The following is a 20,524-nucleotide window of genomic DNA, read 5'->3' as shown; positions in this document are numbered from 1 at the left end:
TGTGGTTTGTACAACTGCTAAGTTCATATCCCCTGATACATTAAATTCAAATCAGGTTTTGCATTTTTGTGGTTCATTAACCAGGCCACACCTATTCGCTTTTCACATATACACAATGACCATTACATACTGTAGGTAAGACTTTACCCCAAACTATACCTGTCAGAAATCACTGTAAAGCCATCTTCCCATTAAAATCTTGCTTCTTATCAATTTAAATAAGATATCTGAAGCAGTTTAGAAAAACAAGATTTGTATTTTATTTCCTTGTAAAAATCTTTACACATGCAGACAAACCAGTGTTAAGAAAGTATTCACCATCATTTAAACAAATAACCACTTAAATAGAACAGTGTCTGCAAGTTTTATCTGTATAAAAATAAGGTACATTTTTACAGAATTCACACTCCAGTTTTTATATCAATAAACAATACACAACTATAATAAAGTACAATTGAACCTGACCATGGTTTTCAATGAGATACTGCTAGGGCATTTTAATGTGCAAAAAACTTTAACATAGTTCTTTTCCAAAGAAAATGTCCTCAGTGTTTCTAGAGACCTAGACAATTTTAATAAATCAATTCCTAATCACTTTGTTTTATGTTCTGATTGAGTCCATACATCACACTGCATACAGGCAAAACCAGGAACCGATGCAGTGTCAGAGAAAGAAAGTCAACGCCTATGCCTGCTGTGTCCTGAGCGACTGCTGCCATGGTGCTTGCCTTTATGGGATCTCTCAAAGGAGCGAGATCTTTCACGCCTATCTCTGTGATGTCCCCTTTCATGCCTGTGTTTCTTGGTGACATCTGAGTGATCCCGAGACTTGCTCTGAGATCGAGACCGCGATTTTTTCCTCTTATGGCCATGTCTATTTGAGCTCTTTAAGTCTTCTCTGCTATGTTTGGCCTTCAGGTGAGGAGAACCATGGTTATGATGTCTTCGAGGGCTTTCACTGTGACTGCGGGACCTGCTTCTTGATCTTGAGCTGTATGTTCCAGATCGACTTCGCCTATTATTATAACTTAGACAATAGAAGTTTCAAGTTTAGGTTCAGTTTCTATTGGTAATAGATTAATCATTTGTTCATTACTATGTTTAAAACAACGAGCAATGAAAAGCTGAACTGACCATGTTCCTCAGTCTCCACACCCTGACCTCTCGACTGAAGCTGTCCTGTCTATCTGATGCCTATACTGCACTGAACTACATGCCTTTTTAAACTGAGTATCTCCCACATAACCAAAGTGTATCAGAAGAACCTGCATCTAGTTACAAAGCTGACTAGAAGTCTTAGGCTCTTTAATACAACATTAATGAAATATTTACAATTTAACAAACTAAATGTAAAGAATGCTTTCCTACAATAAATAATTTTATATACATATAACCCCACAGCATTTTCTGGACAATCCAGTAAATGAGGGATTTGAGGAACAAAAACAACGCACAAAATGCCACTAAGGCACATTACTAGGGTCAGTGAGATGGCTCAACCGGAAAAGGGGCCTGCCGCCAAGCACAAAGACCAGAGTTTGAGCTGCAACACCCACATGGTGGTGACTTTTACAAATTTTCCTCTAACTTCTGTACATAACCACTTTGCATATTTTAAAACACACCTGAAGAATCACATTTGAAGAGTGTCCCTAAGTTTACTGCTCTTTAAGCCTAATCCTAAAATAAAGCATGTTTGTAATCCTGATGGAATATAGTAAAACATGCTAAACAAACAACCCCAATACTTATTCCTACCCTAAAGCCCACATCCCATCTTCCATTACTCACTGTCTTCTTGGGGTGTGTGATCTAGACCGTGATCTGGTTCTCGACCTTGATCTACTAGCACTTCTGCTGTTTCTGCTTCTCTTGCTGTCTTTTCTTACACTTTAAAAAGAAAAAAAAATACAGGCGGTATTTTTTACATTGTTTTAGTGTATAAAGGTTTAACAATGAATAAATATTCGATCCCTTGAAGTACACTCACCCATTATAAGGGCTTTTGGAAGCCTGTTGTCTGTCCTCAGGTTCTTTTTTGACTGTCTTCACATTAACGGAGATTGGTGACTTCTCTTCAGCTTTTACTTCTCTTGGTGATGCTTTTAATAGGCAAGGACAATACATCAAAACAGGATTTAGCAGAGAACAAGTTCTCAACACAGCCTACACTTCTAACCCTTAAGACGGATTTGTCTCAAAAAAAAAAAAACCCAACAATTTCTTAATGGTCTCTAAGCAACTGACCAACGCCACACCTTTCTAACAAAGCACACTTACAGCGCTCACATCTCATTCAATTCAGACTGCCATCTTACATGGTTTAGAGGCTGGAGAAAATCCACCGAGCGTTGAAAGGGCTGGTGTTCCATCAGGATTCAATCCCTTTGCTTTTAATTTGGCTTCCTGTAAGGCTACTTTTCTTTTTTCTACTTCTTTTTCCAACAATTCATAGTTTGGCTGTTGGATGAAAATCAAGTTAGTATTACCTTTAGATTCTTGAAAATGCCATCGGCACCAAACTGAATATATCTGAAATTACCTTTTTCCTGGTGTAAAGTCTAAGTGTCTCTATGCAGATATCTTGGATCTCCTCTTCTGTAGTACCAAAAAGAAGAAACCAATGGGGCCGAGTTGGCAATGGAATCTAAACCATTAAAAACAGAACGGTTCAAACTTAAACTTCTATTCCTCTAAGATGTATCAATTTCTTGGAATTTACAAATTTGTAAAACTCAGCGGGTTACACTTACCTGAAGCGCTCTGGCTGCAAGGTAGATACAAGCACATGCTATCGTCTCTGGTTGAAAGCGAACAAAAACATTGGTTCGAAGACTGTCATTCATGTAATTCCTGAAAAACATTTCAGCTATCAGCTTAGTCCAAAAGCAAACCGATTCTTCTGACGTACATATAAAATTGGAGACTCAATCTACTTCATTCTTTTTTCTTCTCCTCATATTCACGTCTTTAAACTGTATGTTAACAGTTTCTAAGCCTTTCCCCACAGCACTTACAAACAAATACAGATCTCACCCCTAAACCCTCTTTCAACACATCACTATAAAGGCAGTGATTTGGAGTCAATTCTGACCTGGCGAGGTTCAGATCTCACCACTCCAACACTACTTCAAGCCATCAGTTACTGACCGTCTCTCCTTTATCCATAATGAAAAGCAGTGTCAACCAAGTTCTTTAAAAAAAAAAAATTCCAATACCAGAAACAGGGGTAAAAGCTATTTTTAGTAAGAACCCATCAAGTTACTCTTATAGTTAGAAAGGGGGGAAAAAACACTTAAAAAATCTAGGTAGCAAAGTGAGCAATAAATACACATAATGGCCTTGTTTACATACCCTTTTGCAATTAAGTATAAATAAAACAATAATCTAATTTAATTAAATAAACTTCTGAAACGTCTAGTAAAACTTTGCAATAAAATTCCTTAACTGAAAAACTTTATAATTTGCTGAAAAGCCTGAGCTGGAAGTTAAATGGATTATTTTTAAAATCCTTACAATTGTTAAAAACTATTGTATAATTTTTTTGCTGCACAGAATACATTGAAAACTCATGCATTTGATAAAGCTATGTGGCTTTTCAAAGTTACCAGTATCTACTGAGCCCAAGAGAAGCATGGCTGTTATAAAGAAAAAAAAAAAAAAAGACATATTTCTGGGAAAGTCCAGAATTGTTCAATGCTTGCTTATCAGCAGTCATACGAATCATTTATGCTAAACCAATTTCCTTGCTTAACCTTTCTGCATCTCAAAGGCCCAAGTTCAAAAATACTTAAATAACATTAACTATTTTAAAATTAAATGCTCCTTATATCAAAGCCAACAACACCTCAATAGCTGGAGTCACCTCAAATGGCAACAGGCACCCATTTAAAGCTACAAGCATAAGGTAGCCTCCTTGGTAGAACGGATGCTATACACATTCCAAGTAGAAATTTAACTGAACCCAATTAAAAAAAAAAAAAACAATTCATATTGGCTGGACAACAGTCTATCAAAAATGAAATATTCATTTTGATAGTTACAGGTATACATTAAATACATAGGCATGATGCATAGTTACTTCTAGAAGCAAATATACAAATCCTTTTGACACCCCGACAGAACTAGAAGATGCTGCCAGATGGATATGGACCACTTCAGTGAATCTCGGATGAGAGCTTGCACTGGATTGGCTGGAGAGCAGGCTAGCCAATCAGGCCATCCTGAGGTCATGGGCTGAAGTGCGGAGGGCAGAGTTCTATGACTTACCATCATGGACTACCCTTTAATTAAAGAGTAGAAAAAAGAACAAAGTTAAATTGAGTTCTCCATTAAAAGTAATTAGTCAAGCCAAGAAAACAGGAAGCAGAAATAAGCATTATTTACATTTTGGTTAAAAAACAACAACAAAAACAAAATACCCCCAAACTTATTTCATTACTTTGGAAGGAAAATAAAATGAAACTTACTTTATTTCTGCTTCTGTTTTCCTGACTAAAGAAGAAATGTAAAAAAGCAACTTACCAGGCAGTTTGAACCAGGGTTTGGTTACGTTCACACTCTAAGACTTGTAAATACATTACAATGATCTGAGGACAAGGGAGAAAACAGCATTTAGCACATGGGTGGTTCTTTCACAGCAGAGTTCAATGAATAAGTCATATGAAGTGTTGATTAGTTCTAATCCCTGTATTACAGCTACAGTCAATGCAGAACATGCTCAAGACTCAGTGCTGACTGTCATATTACTCAGCTCTAAAAATGTGCTTACAGAAGTGGCGGTTAATAACTCAGTGTTTTCTAAATTCATCAGAAAGGGCAAAATTTATACTATTATTGTACACAATGGTCACAGCACATTTTCTACAACACTAAGCATTACAGTAATTAATTTCTGCAGTAAAGCTTTAGTACACTAAAGTTTCCTAAACAAAAGCTACATAACTCAATGACATTAATGCTTGCCTTATAGTTGGTTCCCAGCAAGAGACACTAAGTACGTAAAACTATTTCAGTTCATGCCAAGTGTTTCTGGACCCATATTACCATTATTTTATAATTTTAGAAAAATGGAACTTGAAGTTACCCAGTTAACAGCAGAGCTAGCTATCTCCAATACCCAACACTCTTGCAACCAGTGTTCTTAAGGAACAGGAAAGTCAAAAGGGAAAGCTTTCATCAATGGTTTACATCCAGCAGCTACCCTTTTCAACACTTTAGCGGGTACGTGCAACTCATTCCTTACATGAGGAATTTTATCACATGAGTTTGTTAAGTGGGAAAACTAGAACTTAACCACAAAGAATATTCATGATCACACAATTACTACTAATAAAGCCTGATCAGTCCCATTTTTACTGACAAACATCAACATCCAAAATAAAGCTTTTGAAAACTCAGGTTAACTCTCCACATAAGTAAAAATTTTTAAGAAAAGCCCTAATACTTACGAAATTTAACTTCTGCACTCTATAACTCACCTTATGGGGATGCTTGACATGAACACAAAATCCCAACTCCTTTAGCACCCTCCTTTCTGCCTTGATAACTTGATTTTTGGTGTTAATGTAGTTCTGATCAAGGATCAGAGGGCTTGGAGTCCTATAGTTTGTAAGAAATAAAATCAAAACTGTTTTGCACATCCAAAACCTTTTATTTGTGGCATCTCCATTTTCCCTTCCAACCAACTATTGGCAACAGAAACCAGCTTTTTAAACTCCTGCTAACAAGTTAAAGCATTAATCTTATGCTGTCCAAGTTATGCTAATTATATACAACTAGACAAAGCTCCTAAACCAACTTGAAAAAACACTTACACATTCTTAGGTCTCTTAACTTATGCACTTAACTTCAGTGATAATGTTTACTGGCACAAACCTCAGCCTCAAAGAAACTTCCCAGTAAGAACCAATGTGATCCTGAAAGATTTAGTATAAAGTTCTAAAGTTCTAATATGAACAAAGATTTAAAAAAATTCTTTTTGAGTAAACTCTTTGCTAAGTTTATGATCAAAATGAAACCTAAGGGAAAAAAACAGGCAGTTAATTCTGATTTCTTTTGGAACAACACACTAAAAACAAATATACAAAGAATATTTGTCTGCTTAATTAGCCACCCACCCCTGGAAAAAAAACAAACAGAAACCAAACCACAAAACCAAACCAAACCAAACACCACCAACAAAAATCAAACCCAAAATTAGCTCAATTATCAATGAAAGAAAATATTTTGTAAAAATGAGTTTAAGAGTAAATTAGGTAACTCCATGTAGCTCCTGTGAGACTCTAAGGCTGCAGAGAGGGAACAGGAACCATATTCACAGCCTGTGTGGGATGTCCTGAGTTTGTCTTTTCATATTGAGGGAAGGAACACCTGGTCACTCTTAGAAAAAGTTATCTCATGTACATCACGTAGTTTGTTTATTAAAAAAAAAAAAGCCTTGCTATAAAGCTCATCTTGCCTCACCCACTGGAGTGGGTCATATCAGCAGCAAGTGCAATCTGGCTTGTCTTACAATCTGCCAGTTAAGAAATGTTAATGTGATCTGTGAAATTTACCATGTTTTTTGATACATTTTTACCTCTAACCAGCAAGTTGTACACATCTATTAAAATTGTACAATAAGTATATGAGTAGAATATTTAAATGCTTTCTCAAACAATTCATTTTCAGCCAAGTCACAAGTTTTATGCTCTATAGAGAATATATTGCCTGAACACTTCTTCAACAACCTATTTAAGCATTACCACTTTTCAGTGGTAATCAAACAATCTAGTGTATAATGTTGAGTAGGAGCCCCAGCTCACTCCTAAGCCCAGCACTATTAGGAGGTTGGGAGTGAAGAGTGTGGAGACAGACTTCAAGGATACCCTCCACCACATCAGGGGAACTGAGGCTAAACTGGGTTAACACGAGACTCAGAAAAAAAATCTGCAATGAAGTACATTAACTACCTTCCTGGTAGCAGGCTATCAGAGTAAAAAAATTAATTTATATTTTCCTTATTTTCACTTAAAAGCAAAATCCAGTTACGGCTATTCTGTAACTTTGTGTTAAACTATTAATAGCTGGCAGAAGTAATATCAAGAGCAACAAAGTAATTATGGAAAACTGATCTAAGTTCAATTTCGACTACATCTTTAAAGAGTGAGAAGTGTTATGGCAGTTAAGTAGGAAAATAGCCTGTGATGAATCAATTTTATCAGGACAATAGCCACAAATTGCACTTTGGGGAAAAAAAAGGCTGCTTATCTCAAATGGGAACAATCATATGAAAACACACCCAAAAACACACTATGTAAGGGTTTATGGCTTTTCATGCTTTATGTATGCATTACAAGCTTGTCCTTCAACTGGTATTAGGAGTCAGAGGCTCAATGCAGTATTTTATCTGTACACAGCTTAGCTCTTACCCCTGAAATCCAGACAGTAAACAGCACCACTAAAATCCCTCTACAAGCCAGGTGGTGGCGGTACACACCTTTAATCCCAGCACTTTAGGGGGAGGGGGCTGGGCTGCAAGTGGGCAGAGACAGGCAGATATATGTGATTTTGAGGCTTTCTTGGTCTACAGAGGGAGTTCCAACACAGGCTCCAAAGCTACAGCCAAACTGCCTTGGTGGTGGGGAATCCCCATACAAATAGTTCACAAAAGTCGAACTGTCTTACTTTTCCTAAATGTGTTAAAACTTATACTATATCCTACCAAGAAAACTGCTTTATATAGAGTTATTATAAAATTTGTGATTAAGCAGGTGAACATCTTTTTCAATTGTGGCTACCAACTGGTGACAAATTTAAGGATTCACCACGAATTGGCTTGGATTTACTCCTCCCTCTGCCATAAGCACATTGCCCACCATCAGAATCCCAAAAAACATGAAGCAGCACAGCCTTGTTTAATCCCAGGAGGGAGGTAGTTAAGGCACAAAGGTCATAAACTGTAGGCCACCCCACGCTACCAAGTGAGACCCTGAATCTTAAAACTCCAAGTCGCACGATTTTAAAACAGACCAAGGAAACAAACCTTACAACTCAACCATCTAAGTTCTTATTTAGTCTTGCCACTACCAATTTCTCAAGTTAGCTTTGTAAATGCATAATCTCTCATCTTCACTTTGTTCAGAATTGATTTACCTTATAAATCAAGGCAAGCTCAATGAATACAAAATTATCTTAGCAAAAGCATTTTATACCATGATAAAACAGAAAATATCTCCATAAATCAGTAACAAAAATTCTGAAGAAGCATTTAAGTAACAAAAGCTTTTTATATTAAAGTAATCAATCAGAAGTATTTTTCAGCAATTCATTAAGTTGAATCAAGGCTTGGTAAACACCCCTGGACTAGCACTAGATGAAGAGGTGGCACTTAAAGTTCAGGGTGGGTGAGTCCTCATCTATTCAGAATTCAGGAGTAGCGGCAACACTCCAAACTCCACTCTCCACCTCTGAAGGCTTGTTATTACCAGACTTTGCTCATTAACTTTTTGAAATAAACTTTCAATCTTTAAGAAATCTGGGTCTGTTTATTTATTTGATGTTTGTATGATAGCTACTTTCTACAGTATGATTGAAACACAGCACACGAATGACAAAAATTTAGAACTAAGGGGTTGGAGCACGGTTAGTCTCTCTCGTGTTCCAAACAAGGACTGATACTCTGGAAGTAGTACAAGGACCTACACTATAAACCAGATGGGTAATTAATACAGAGACAAGATTCCTACTCTACACCATAAACCAGATGGGTAATTAATACACACAGAAATCTCTAATGCTTATTTTGAAATAAATAGGAACATTCCTCAAGTGTCAAACTGAAGCTACCCATGAACCACAGAAATAAACTAAATGGTTAGATAAAATGACAATATTGACCTGACCCTTCCAATTCTTACTTTTCTATACATTGAAAATAGCATCAACAGTCACCAATAAAAGCAGTCAAATCTTGAAAAGTTCATCTTGTAACACTTATCTTAAAAAGATATAACAGAGACTTCTTTAAAGAAAAAAACTCCTTAACATACTGCAAATACGTTACACATAAATAAAATTGTAAACTACTGGTATGAATAGCTTTTCCTTTAAATTCAGCTATTCTGAAGAACTATCAAATTATAAAAAAGCCTTATGGGGGGGCAAGTCAAATAGTTCATATTGAGGACTGGACTTTTATATTTATTATTTATCTTTATGGAGCCAGGACCAAAAACATACACGAATGCCCCCCCACGTACCTGTCAAGGCCATACAGTAATCTAGTTAGCATTCACAAATGAACTACATACAATTCAAGACAAATTAATTAGACTATAACATTTATTTTCTAACCATATCCTATGCAAAGAACACAAAACATCTTACTAAGCTACAGTTTTAATAACTTGGACAGCAAAGAAAAAAGCTTATAACAAGAAACAGGAGTTTTTTTGTTTGTTTTCTCTAAATGGTTCACCAGTGGCCAACCTGTTAGTCCCCGATTCCAGTGACCTATTCTCAGAACACTGGCTTCTCCTTGGGGATTTTCGATACGTCACTCACTGTTGCCATGACGACAGCTTCATCTCTATGTACCACTCCACATCACCCAGGCTTTGGTAAATGTAGCTGGTCGCTGTATAGTCGGTTGCAAGGGAAAAAAGAGTTGAAGTTAATAACATATACAAGTTATATGTCTGAGTAAACTTGTAATATGCATAGAAACACTTATATCCTGCTTTTAAAAAGGGGGGCTTCCATGCAATTAACTTCTTTAAGAATTTCATGCTATAATCAAACTCATAACATTGAAACAAAATCAATTTCTCTTTAATGATGGCCAAAAATGCAGTTACACCCAACACAAGTCAGTCAGATTGGATTATTCTTAGTTCTGAAGTGTTAAGATGACCCTATTCTGACACCAAGGGAGGAAAAGTTAAGTCCCACAGGAAAACGCCAAGATGTGATTATAGTTGGCTCACCGACTCACATACTACTAGAAAATGTCCTTTTAAAGCAGAGCCCTTTGACTAAAGATAAAAATTCTGTATTTTCAGTGTTTCATTTAAGAACACCCTGAAAAAAGAATCAGCCACGTATCTAAATACGAATATAAGCTCAGAACATACTCAACACCAGTTAGAAAGTCCCCCATTTCTCTACTTTCTTCATAAACTAAAAACATTTTCAAATGAAGGAAGTTTTATCACTGAGATGAGAAAAGATAGGGCTGAAAAAGTATGAAGAACAAAACAAGCTATATATGTATTAAAAAATCGGGGCAGCAATTTTTGACCATGCTGCCCACTTTGAACTCACTTTAACATTTGCTTATCTGACTATACCTTCACTACCAACCAACTTATAGACTCCATCAATATAAAGACTATGTATGATGCTCATTTGGACTAAGCAACACCCAGTTCCCAAAACAACTTAGCTTTTCACAGCTACCGAATCAAACGCATCACAATTGCTCAGAAACTGACCTGCACAATAACTACCCTAGAACCTCCCGTGGAACAGTGAGGCCCGCGACAAACGTTGGTACTGCCATAGATGAAGGCACAGGCCCAACAAACGTTGGTACTGCCATAGATGAAGGCATAGGCCCACGTAAAGTTACCAGATTATCAGTCCACCGCAAAGATACTGTTTCAGACTGTATTTTCTTACAAGATAAAGAGCCCTATCCGAAGGCAACTCAATGCGTTATTTTTCTAACCCACTCACTGAGACTGTATCTAACCAAAACAAAATACCTGTTCAATCCCTTTGACTTCAAACTTCCAACTTTACCATCCTCCAGTCCTTTCAGATCCGGTATTATTCGATATAGCGTAGTTCAATGTGGAGAAGTACTCTAACAAAAGCCAACCTCAATTGATGAAGAAACTGGGACTCCAAGCAGAAAAACAACCTACACGGAACTTGGACTACAGAGCTTCCAGGTCCAGCCTTCAGTGTTCCAGCGAGGGGAGGGGAAGAGAACTTACAGAATACACTCCCACTGGAGCCCACCGCGCTCCCTTTCTTGTTTAAGCTTAAGCCAAGGGACTGGCTTCACAGCACTCCCTGGATTGTCCACAAAGCAACTGCCTCTACAAACTTTAGATAGCTGGTTAATTCAGGGTTTTTAAAAAGTTTTAGGGTTCCTATGTGAATTTCAACACCTAATGTCAGTTTTCTTTTGCATCCATACTGACTTGAGGGAAAAAAAAAAGATGTTTTGACTCGATGATTGGCGTACAACAGCAGTAGTAAGGAGTACTATGTACAATAGGCCAATCTTACCTTTTTCCTCTTAACTGGCGGAGGTGGTGGAATACATTAATCACATCTCTTATTCTTCTTGGTGCTTCTTCTATTTTTGACGCGAGATTAATACAGGCCATGGCAACAATCTGAAAAGAAGCCACGAGGGGACAAAACTTGTAATGAAGCGCAACGCTAAACCGGACGCAACCCTGTCCAAAAACCTACCAAACTTATTTTTAAATGAGTAACTCTAAGGTACAACAGGGCTTTTGGCGAAATTAACCAACCAAGAGCGACATTTTTAGCGCACGGGGCGTACCAGCTATATACGCTGTATTGCTCAACGGCTCTTTAATTCTGGACCAGAATCAAGTAAACTCTCACGAGTTGTTCGGGGGCCTGAAAAATGTAGTTCTTGGTGCCGGAGCACGTGGGCTCAGGATCCATTTTCTAGTTCCTGGAACACGCTCTTAGGGCCCCGTTTCCTTCTGGGTGGGAACTAGGTACAAAGGCCTAGGCTAACCACTCCCTTTCTGGAAAAGCTGGTTACTACCCCTTCCTCCCCGCTTCCGGATGAGGCAACCCCCTTCTCGCCCGCCTCCGCCGAGCTCACCTCGAAACTGTGTTTGACGAACGACTTGGAGTAGAAAAAGCGATGGAACAACACCTGCCCCGTTGCCATCGCCACCTGCAGACAAGAGAGGAGAACGGAAGCGCCGGGGTCAGGCGGGCCCGCACCAGGCGCCGCCGCCATCTTGTGCGGCCGCTCGCTGCTCCCCTTCCCCCGCCCGGGCCGCGCGGCGCCGCCGGTTCCCGGTCCCCTCCCCGCCCGCCCAGAGCTCCCGCCGCCGCCGCCACCCCGACCCCGGCTCCCGAGAGACCCGGCCGCGGCCACCACCCGGCGCCGCTCACCTGAGGCAGCCGGAGGAGAATGCCGGCGGCCTGGATGAGCTCGCAGCCCAGGATGCGCAGGTCCGTCTCGCTGGGCAGGTCCAGGCCGTCCTGCATGGACGGCGTCGGCGACAGCCGCTCCTCCGGGATCAGCGAGTGGTCGATGGTGAGCGACACCTCCGAGTACAGGCGGTCGCCGATCAGGATCCCTCCGGTCGTCGTCGTCGTCGTGGTCGTCGTGCCCGAGCTGGAGCCGCCGGCGCTCGGGGCGGCGGCGGCTGCCGAGGCGGCGGCGGCAGCGGCGGTCGAGGTCGGGTGAGGCCCGGACGCCATGGTGCCAGAGAGCTGCACGCAAGGCCGACGCAGCCGGAACCCAGAGCGAGACTAACCAGCGTCCTCGGCGCGGCGGATGTGCCCGTGACCGCCGGCTTCCAGGCCGCTGCACGCAGCGTGCGCTTCCGCCCTGACGTCACCACGCCGCCGCCCCGCCCCGCCCCGCCGCGCGCCAACGAGTTCCTCCCGGTTTCGGAGGTGGGCGTGGAGCTTCGCAGCCGGCGGCGGCGGGTTGGGCTAGCCCTTCACGCACCGGGTGATCCGCTGTCTCGGCTTCCGGCCGGCGGCGACACCGGTGTGCGAAGTGCCTCCGGACAGGGCGGCTTCAGAGTTTCAGGAGTGCGGGGGGAAAAAAGGGCGGCGCGCGCGGGGTTCCGGGAAACTCCGAGCAAGCGCGCGTCGGTGTCGGGGTGTAGCCCTGGAAACGTAGGCCTGGCCCCTGACCTCACCTCGCCGGCTTTACGGTAATCTGGAAAATCCCTGGCTCCAGAAATAGATGTAGGTTGAGAACGTTGCGCCCGCGACTTCAAGGCACGAGGGAGTCTGATTCCAGATGGTTCCTACTAGGAAAGTGACAGCTTGATTACACTATCCCTGTGTCAATTTAAAAAATACAGCTCTCGCCTTCCTTACATGGGATTTGAGGTAACCTACAATTGTGTTCTCCGGACCATGGAGCAAAATGGCTCCAGGATAAACCATTTCTTTCTTTTCCTTTTTTTTTTTATTTTTATTTTTTGGTTTCTTTGTGTAACTGCCCTAGCTGTCCTGGAACTAGCTCTTGTAGACCAGGCTGACCTCAAACTCACAGAGATCCACCTGCCTCTGCCTCCCCAGTGCTGGGATTAAAGGCGTGCACCACCACTGCCCGGCATAACCCATTTCTTAATTCCCTTAGGGATAAGAGCTCTAGTTTTTACGTCTACACCAAAACTCCCAAATAGCTGAGGCCGACTTAGGAACAGCTGATCCTCCTGCCTCCATCTCTGGAGCCTGTCTGGATACCCAATGGTCTTTATATTCTAGTTCAGCCCTCTGATTGCCTTCTTTAGGGAGAAGGAAAAATCTTTGTCTTAGTACACATCTTGGGGATTGTTGTTTTGTTTTGTGAAGGCTTAATTTCTTGATGAAAAGTGCCTTAACTTTGTACCTATAGAGTAAGAGGAATTTAGATATTTATTTAATTATGATTTATTATTTAGATATTGTTTGTCAGATGTCACCAAAATAAGATTTTGGGGGAGAGAGGAGCTTCGAGACAGGGTTTCTCTGTGTAGCCTTGTCTGTAGGCCAGACTGGCTTCAAAGGTGTGCACCACCACTGCCTGTCAAAGTAAGACATTTTTATAGCTTGGTTTTTTTTTTGCTGGGTGTATTTGGACAAGCCCTCTGGAGACAAAGGCAGGTGGATCTCTGAGTTCAGGCTCAGCCTGTTCTACATATGGAGTTCCTAGTCAGTCAGCTACGTAATAAGCTTCTCAAAGCAAACCCCTTTAAAAAAACAAAACTTTGTATAGGGCTGGAAGTGATGATATAGGCCTTTAATCCCAGCACTCAACAAAAGCCTCATAAATCCATGATTCTGATAATGGTTTATTTTACTTTATTTTTTTCCAGACAGGGTTTTTCTTTGTAGCCCTGACTATCCTGGAACTCACTCTGTAGATCAGGCTGGCCTCAAACTCATAGAGATCTGCCTGCCTCTGTCTCCTGAGTGCATGGGCCACCACTGACCAACAATTCTGATAGCTTTTTGTCACTGACAGATTCCTGAGAAAATTCAGTGAAGCTTTTATTTTGGTTTCATGGTTTCGGATGTTTGAGGTTACAGTCAGATGGCCCTATATCCTGTGGGCTTTTGTCTCGGCAGAAGTTTGTGCTGTGAGAACTTGGTGAAAACAACTCTTACCACCCACAGAGGGAAAATCCCCAAGTCCTGATTGCTTGTCCAGCTATGATCTCATCAGTGGATTAACCATTTATGAGGTGTGTGGCTTTGTGATGAAGTCACCTCTCACTGCTGGGCAGTGGTGGGACACGCCTTTAATCCGGGCACTTGGGAGGCAGTGGCAGGTGGATCTCTGTGAGTGTGAGGCCAGCCTGGTCTACTGAGTGAGTTTCAGGACAGCCAGGGCTGTTACACAGAAAAACCGTGCCTCAAAAAGGAAAAAAAAAATGCCTCTTAACTGCCACTACCTAAGAAGATGATCCTCAAACAGGATCTGTGGCAGACATTTCATATCCAAACCTTTTGTGCAAACATGAGGGACACTTCCAGGGAAGAACTGTGTTGTTCAACAGAACTTCTCCTGGTGAGATACTACCCACAGTGTCTACTCACCCCAGATAGGGAACCCACCACAGACCAAACCAAAGTCCAACATGGTAAACCAATGAGTTTTGTTGGTGTTAACGGAGTATTGGTGTTTATTTTCAGGAGCAGAAATGACTCAAAGATAGCTGCATCACCAAGTTTAGGTGTATTTTAGGTTCAGCACAACTTGGTGAGATTTTTTCCTGAACAATAAAACAACATGTGATTTCATGGAAACTCTTTGTAAAGTACATGTGACATCATCCATAAAGATGGGTTCTATAGATTGATTACATGTGACACCTTCCGTAATGATAGATTGTATAGATTGACACACTCGTAATAAGGGTCTGTGGGAGAACCTGATGTCGTCTTTGGGCCACACAACTGAAAAGGTCACCAAGTAATTAACAGAGTCCGCTCCCAGCCATCTGGGGTGGTTAACAGGTAATGCAGCCCTTCCTTTGAAGGAAGGGACCTGTGTTTAACATTCCTAGATCCTAACCTGGAGTTAATCACAGCACTCTAGAAACAGAGGCAGTCTGGATCTCTGAGTTCGCAGGCCAACATGGTCTACAGATGGGTTCCATGACAGCCAGGGCTACACAGAGAGACCCTGTCTGTGGCGAGGGAAGACAGATATTCCTGGTGCCCCTTTTGCTTACCTATGAGCCCAATTCTTCGCACAGGAAGAGATGGCTTAACATGTTATATAGACCTGCTCCTAAGTCACAAAACTATTGAGAAACTCTGTCTTGAAAAACAAACAGGAGGAAGAGGCAGCTTTAGGCAAGCCTGTAGGCATTTTCTTAATCAGTGATTGATAGGGGAGGGCCCTGCCCACTGTGCTTGATGACATCCCTGGGCTGATGGTCCTGAGTTCTATAAAAGCAGACAGCACAAACCATGGGGAGCAAGCCAATAAGCAGCACCTCTCTATGGCCTCTGCATCAGCTTCTGCCTCCAGGTTCCTGCTCTGTTTGGAGTTCCTGTCCTGATTTTTCCTTCATTGGTGTACTGTAATGTGGAAATACAAGTCTTCCCCAAGTTGCTTGTTTCATCAAGTCATAGTAACCCTAAGATTCAATACAAACTAAAACTGTGATAAATTAGTTGTTTGTGTTTGGGGGAAAGGGTCATCCTATGTAGATTAGTCGTTTTTTTTTTTTTTTTGAAAATTTCCACCTCCCTTCCACTTCTCTCCCCTCCCCCTCTCCTCCTCTCTCTCCAGTCCAAGGAGCAGTCAGGGTTCCCTACCCTATGGGAAGTCCAAAGTCCTGATTAGTCTAGTTTGTAACTCAAATCTGATTGTCTTAGCTTCCATGTGGTGAAACTACAGGCATATTTCACCACACCTGGCTCCAAAATGTGATGAAGTTGGATAAGGCTTTGTCTAAGAAGGTTTGAAGGACCTCTACCATACATTACTAAGTGAACAAAAGGAAGTTCCGGGGCTGGAGAGACATCTCAGCAATGCAAGAGTGCTTACCGCTCTCACAGAGGACCTGGGTTCGATTCCCACAGCCCACATTGGTGGGTCATAGCCATCCTACTCCAGGAGATCTGATGCCCTCTTCCAGCCTCTGTAGGTTTCTGCACACAGGTGGATATGAATTCAGGCAAGCATACACATGGATAAAAATAAGTAGTGAAATGAAGTTTCAGTGTAATAAATATGCAATGACCCCCTGTACATGAAATTAAATTATACGCTGAATAGGAACAGAAGTGTAGCTTGTTGGTAAGAACATGCACAAACAAGAATAGCAAAGAGGCCTGGATTCAATCTTCAGAACAACAAAACCAATACATTGGAATGGAGGTGGGTGGGAAGGAGGTGTTCATGGTTCTCTTTATATACTTTATATGATGTTACACTTGGTCTTAGCCCAAAGGCCAAGAAGCGGTACAATTCTTAACCTTTCTATAGTAAAGAAACAATTCTTTCAACTTGGTATAAAAGATAATAAAAACTGATAAGGATGAATTACTAGTCAGATGAAACTTCAAGACATAAAATGCAAGCCTGAGTTATCATTAGCCTAAACAGAAATATTCGGTCAACGTGACATTGTCAGTGTAAAACACAACTCCAGACTCCAAAGTTGTAAGAGATAGTTTAGTTTATTCTGAGCCAAATATGAGTGCCCATGACCCAGTGCGCTGACTAGTTTTATGTCAGCTTGACACAAGCTATAGTTATCTGAGAGAAGGGACCCTCAGTTCAGAAAAGACCTCTATAAGGTCAGACTGTAGGCATTTTCTTAGTTTTTGGTGGGGGAGGGCCCAGCCATTCTAGATGGTGATACATCTGGGCTCGTGGTCCTGGGTTCTATATTTAAAAAAAAAAAAAACAGGCTGAGCCCTGGGTTGTATAAAAATCAACTGTGTGTGCAAGCCAATAAACAGCCTCCACAAACTGCAACAACTCCCACCTCCAGGTTCTCACCCATTTGGGTTACTGTCCTCACTGCGTCGTAGCAATTATACTACTAAGACACCCAGGAACACAGATTAATATGTTCCTCCGTGGAAGCTGGTACATTAGATTTCAGTAGTTATGTAATAAAGTCATGAACAAACATTTACCGAATACATTATTGGGGACTGCAGGTAGGTGGGTTGCTCTCCAGAAAGGAAAATGGTTATAGGTTACAGATAATCTGGGATGTCTAATATTCTTTTCTTTTGAATGGTGTAAGTTAGTGGTTTGCTAAGAATACATTTTTAAAGTTTTACTTGATTGTCAAAAGTATGTCAGGCCAGAGACTGGAGATAGGTGCCCATTACCTCTGCTGTGATGAAACACCATGATCAAAATCAACTTGTGGGAGAAAGGATTTATTTTACTCATTCTTCCTTAAGAGTTTCTTATAAGAGTTCATCATTAAAAGAGTTCTTTCTCATAAGAGTTCATCATTAAAAGTTGTGAGGATGGGCACTCAAACAGGGCAGGAACCTGGAGGCAGGAGCTGATGCAGAGACCATGGAGAAGTGCTGCTTACTGACTTGCTCAACCTGCTTTCTTTTTTCCTTAATATTTTTTTTAATCTGGGAATTTCACGTCATGCACCCCAATCCCATTAATTTCCCAGTCCTTTCATATCTGCCTTCTACTCTTGTAACCTCCCCAAAAAGAAAGTTTTAAAAAGCCCTCTACAAAGCACAGCCGTATGTGCGTGCTCCTCCGTCTTCCGACCTCTCTATCACATATTCCTTCACCATATGGCCCTGGAAGTCTTGGTGTGTCACATAGTCTATACCCTTTTGTCCCAACAGCTTTACTTGCGAATATTCATTGCAATGAGTCATTAGTCTAAGTCAAGGCTTCCTGGCTTCTGCTACCCCATTAATACTGGACCCTGATAGAGACTCTTGGATATCCTGCTGTTGCCCCCATCATGGAGATACCGCAGGTCTGGCCACTTTGTGCACCCCAGTATCTCATAGATGGGCTAGGTGTTGGGATGGGCCAACTCAAAGTCATGGAGGTGGGCCTAGGTGGTAGCTGAGTTGGTCAGCCCACTGGCTCTTCTGTGCCACCTGGCAAGGCAGTGGGACCAGCTTTCCCGTGCCCATGTCACTATTGTCACCACTATACTGGGTCCCAGTTAGAAACGGAAACAGTTCAGCATGTCCCTTGAACATCAACAAGGCTTCAGACTGCAGTACAGACCATGGACCCAGACATGGCCCACATCTGCAGCACAGCCCAGACATCACCATGGCCTCCGGTGGCAGCGCACGACTGTTCCTCACCACCATCGAGTTTCCATTTCTGCCTCTCTTCATAGCACACAGACTGCTCATCTCAGCTTCTCCCCGCCCCAGACTTGCTCACTTCCAGCGCTTTGGGTGCCCCCAGTGTCTTGGTACTTCTGGCTGTGTTGCCCAGCCTGGTCTCTCACAGGGCCCAGGACCACCAGACCATGGGTGGCAGCACCCACAATGATATGGGCCCACCAACACTAGTCACTAATTCAAAACATGCCCTACAGGCTTGCCTACAGACAGATTTTAGGGAGGCATTCTCTCATTTGAGGTTTCCCTCCTCACAGATAACCACAGCTGGTGTCAGGTTGTGTAGTTGGCAGCACTGGCTGCTCTTGCAGAAGACCCAGGTTCAGTTCCCAGCCCCCATCACATGTCTCTCAACCGCCTATAATTCTAGTTGCAGGGGATCTCACGCTTGACCTCTGCAGGCACCAGGTGCACAAGTGGTGCACACATATACATGCAGCCAACCATTCACAAACATAAATCTTAAAGACGTTAGGTCAGACGGTTGAGCAAAGAATGGCTATTAAGTGGCTAAGGATAGCTCGAGTAATTTTTCTCTGGATCTGCAACATTCTAATTCTCCAAAATCACAAGTTCTAGTCCATCATTTACCCCTTTAGCATCTAACAGGTGTGGTTTGTCTCTCTTTTGGGAACTTCAGTTTAAACAGTTTCTAAATATTTACTTTCAGTTCCTGTACTGCTTAAAAATAATAAAAAAAATCTAATGTCCACTGTCTGCACACCACAGCTCATTATAAAGCTTTTCAGTGAAAATACATGATTTAAAGAATTGCCAGGGCTATGAGATGGCTTAGGGTAATGCCACTTGCTACTAAATTTGATGAACTGTGTTCAATCCCTAAGAAAAATAAACATTTTGGGGGGTATGTGTGTGGTGCCATAGTGTGTGCTGGTGTTGGCCAAAGGACAAGTGTCAGCCAGCATTCTACTTGGGAGTCATGTGTGTGTGTGTGTGTGTGTGTGTGTGTGTGATGGAGGAAGGTCATTGGCTAATAAAGGAACTGCCCTGGCCCATTTTATTGGTTAGAGGATAGGTGGGAGGAGAAAACAGGACAGAACACTGGGAGGAAGAGGAAGTGAGGTCAGAGACTCCACAGCTCTCTCGGGAGCAGACGCCTAAGAGAGAGACGCCATGCCCCGCTCCCGGGATGAAGCTCCGACCCAGGATGGACTAGGCTGGAATCTCCCCGGTAAGCGCACCTTGGGGTGCTACATACAGATGATTAGAGGTGGGCTAAATTAATATGTGAGAATTAGCCTAGAAGAGAATGGGCCAGGCAGTGTTTGGAGGAATACAGTGTCCGTGTAATTATTTCGGGGCATAAGCTAGCCGAGCAGGCGGCTGGGGTGCTGGGGACGCAGCCCCGCCGCCCTTATTACTTAATGTGTGTGTGTGTGTGTGTAGGGGGGGGTAAATTAATTGTTCTGAAAAATTTCCAATGTGGTCTAATAGACATTGGTAAAAGACAGAGAAATGTCTCAAAGGATAAAGTATTTTGGTGAAAAGCAAATGTGTTAGAAAGGTACTATGTGATCTGGATTTTTGTTTGTTTGTTTTTCGAGACGGTTTCGCTGTAGCTTTGGAGTCGGTTCTGAAACTAGCTCTTGTGGACCAGGATGACCTCGAACTGACAGAGATCTACCTGCCTCTGCCTCTCGGGTGCTGGGAGAGGCGTGCGAGAGGAGTGTGCCACCACCGCCCGGCATTTTTTTTTTTAAAGGCATTTGTCCTAAGGCTAAGTATGGAGCATTTTAGGCATAAGCAAAGTTGAAAGGTAATGATTGCTGGGTGTGTGGAGAAATAATAGTGGACATCTGTCATTTTTGCCTGCCCAGAATCCTGTCTTCCATCTTCAGTTTTCCTTCTGGGACACCCAGTATCTCTATTCTTAGTGAATGTGGTTTGGATAAAGCTCACATCTTCCCCAGTTCCTACTTCC

The 20,524-nt window shown here is 42.0% G+C and overlaps 1 protein-coding gene across 3 annotated transcripts; it reads right to left on the bottom strand.

The window, feature by feature from the left end:
- Positions 1 to 236: 236 nt before the first annotated feature.
- On the bottom strand, positions 237 to 12,733 carry Ccnl1 (cyclin L1). Of its 3 annotated transcripts, XM_041659228.1 has the most exons (11): positions 12,157 to 12,733; positions 11,858 to 11,932; positions 11,281 to 11,390; positions 5,481 to 5,601; positions 4,525 to 4,589; positions 2,754 to 2,853; positions 2,543 to 2,647; positions 2,319 to 2,460; positions 1,991 to 2,102; positions 1,792 to 1,890; positions 237 to 1,027 (listed from the first exon to the last, which is right to left on the bottom strand). In XM_041659228.1, exons 1-11 carry the CDS (start codon positions 12,466 to 12,468, stop codon positions 679 to 681), a joined length of 1,590 nt encoding a protein of 529 aa, XP_041515162.1. In that variant the 5' UTR covers positions 12,469 to 12,733; the 3' UTR covers positions 237 to 678. The 3 variants fall into 3 exon arrangements, 2 of the variants coding, with proteins under 2 accessions (XP_041515162.1, XP_041515163.1); XM_041659229.1 differs by lacking the exons at positions 11,858 to 11,932; positions 12,157 to 12,733 and adding an exon at positions 9,547 to 9,619 and having other exon boundaries at positions 11,281 to 11,369; XR_005974929.1 differs by lacking the exons at positions 237 to 1,027; positions 1,792 to 1,890; positions 1,991 to 2,102; positions 2,319 to 2,460 and adding an exon at positions 4,270 to 4,283 and having other exon boundaries at positions 2,636 to 2,647.
- Positions 12,734 to 20,524: the final 7,791 nt, after the last annotated feature.

This window comes from Microtus oregoni, unplaced genomic scaffold (assembly GCF_018167655.1).
Source record: "Microtus oregoni isolate MIOR12 unplaced genomic scaffold, Mior012 000010F_ref0000083, whole genome shotgun sequence".
NCBI classification, from domain to species: Eukaryota; Metazoa; Chordata; class Mammalia; order Rodentia; family Cricetidae; genus Microtus; species Microtus oregoni.
The sequence above is the reverse complement of the archived record's forward strand: the minus strand, read 5'-3'. Positions and strand labels throughout refer to the sequence as shown.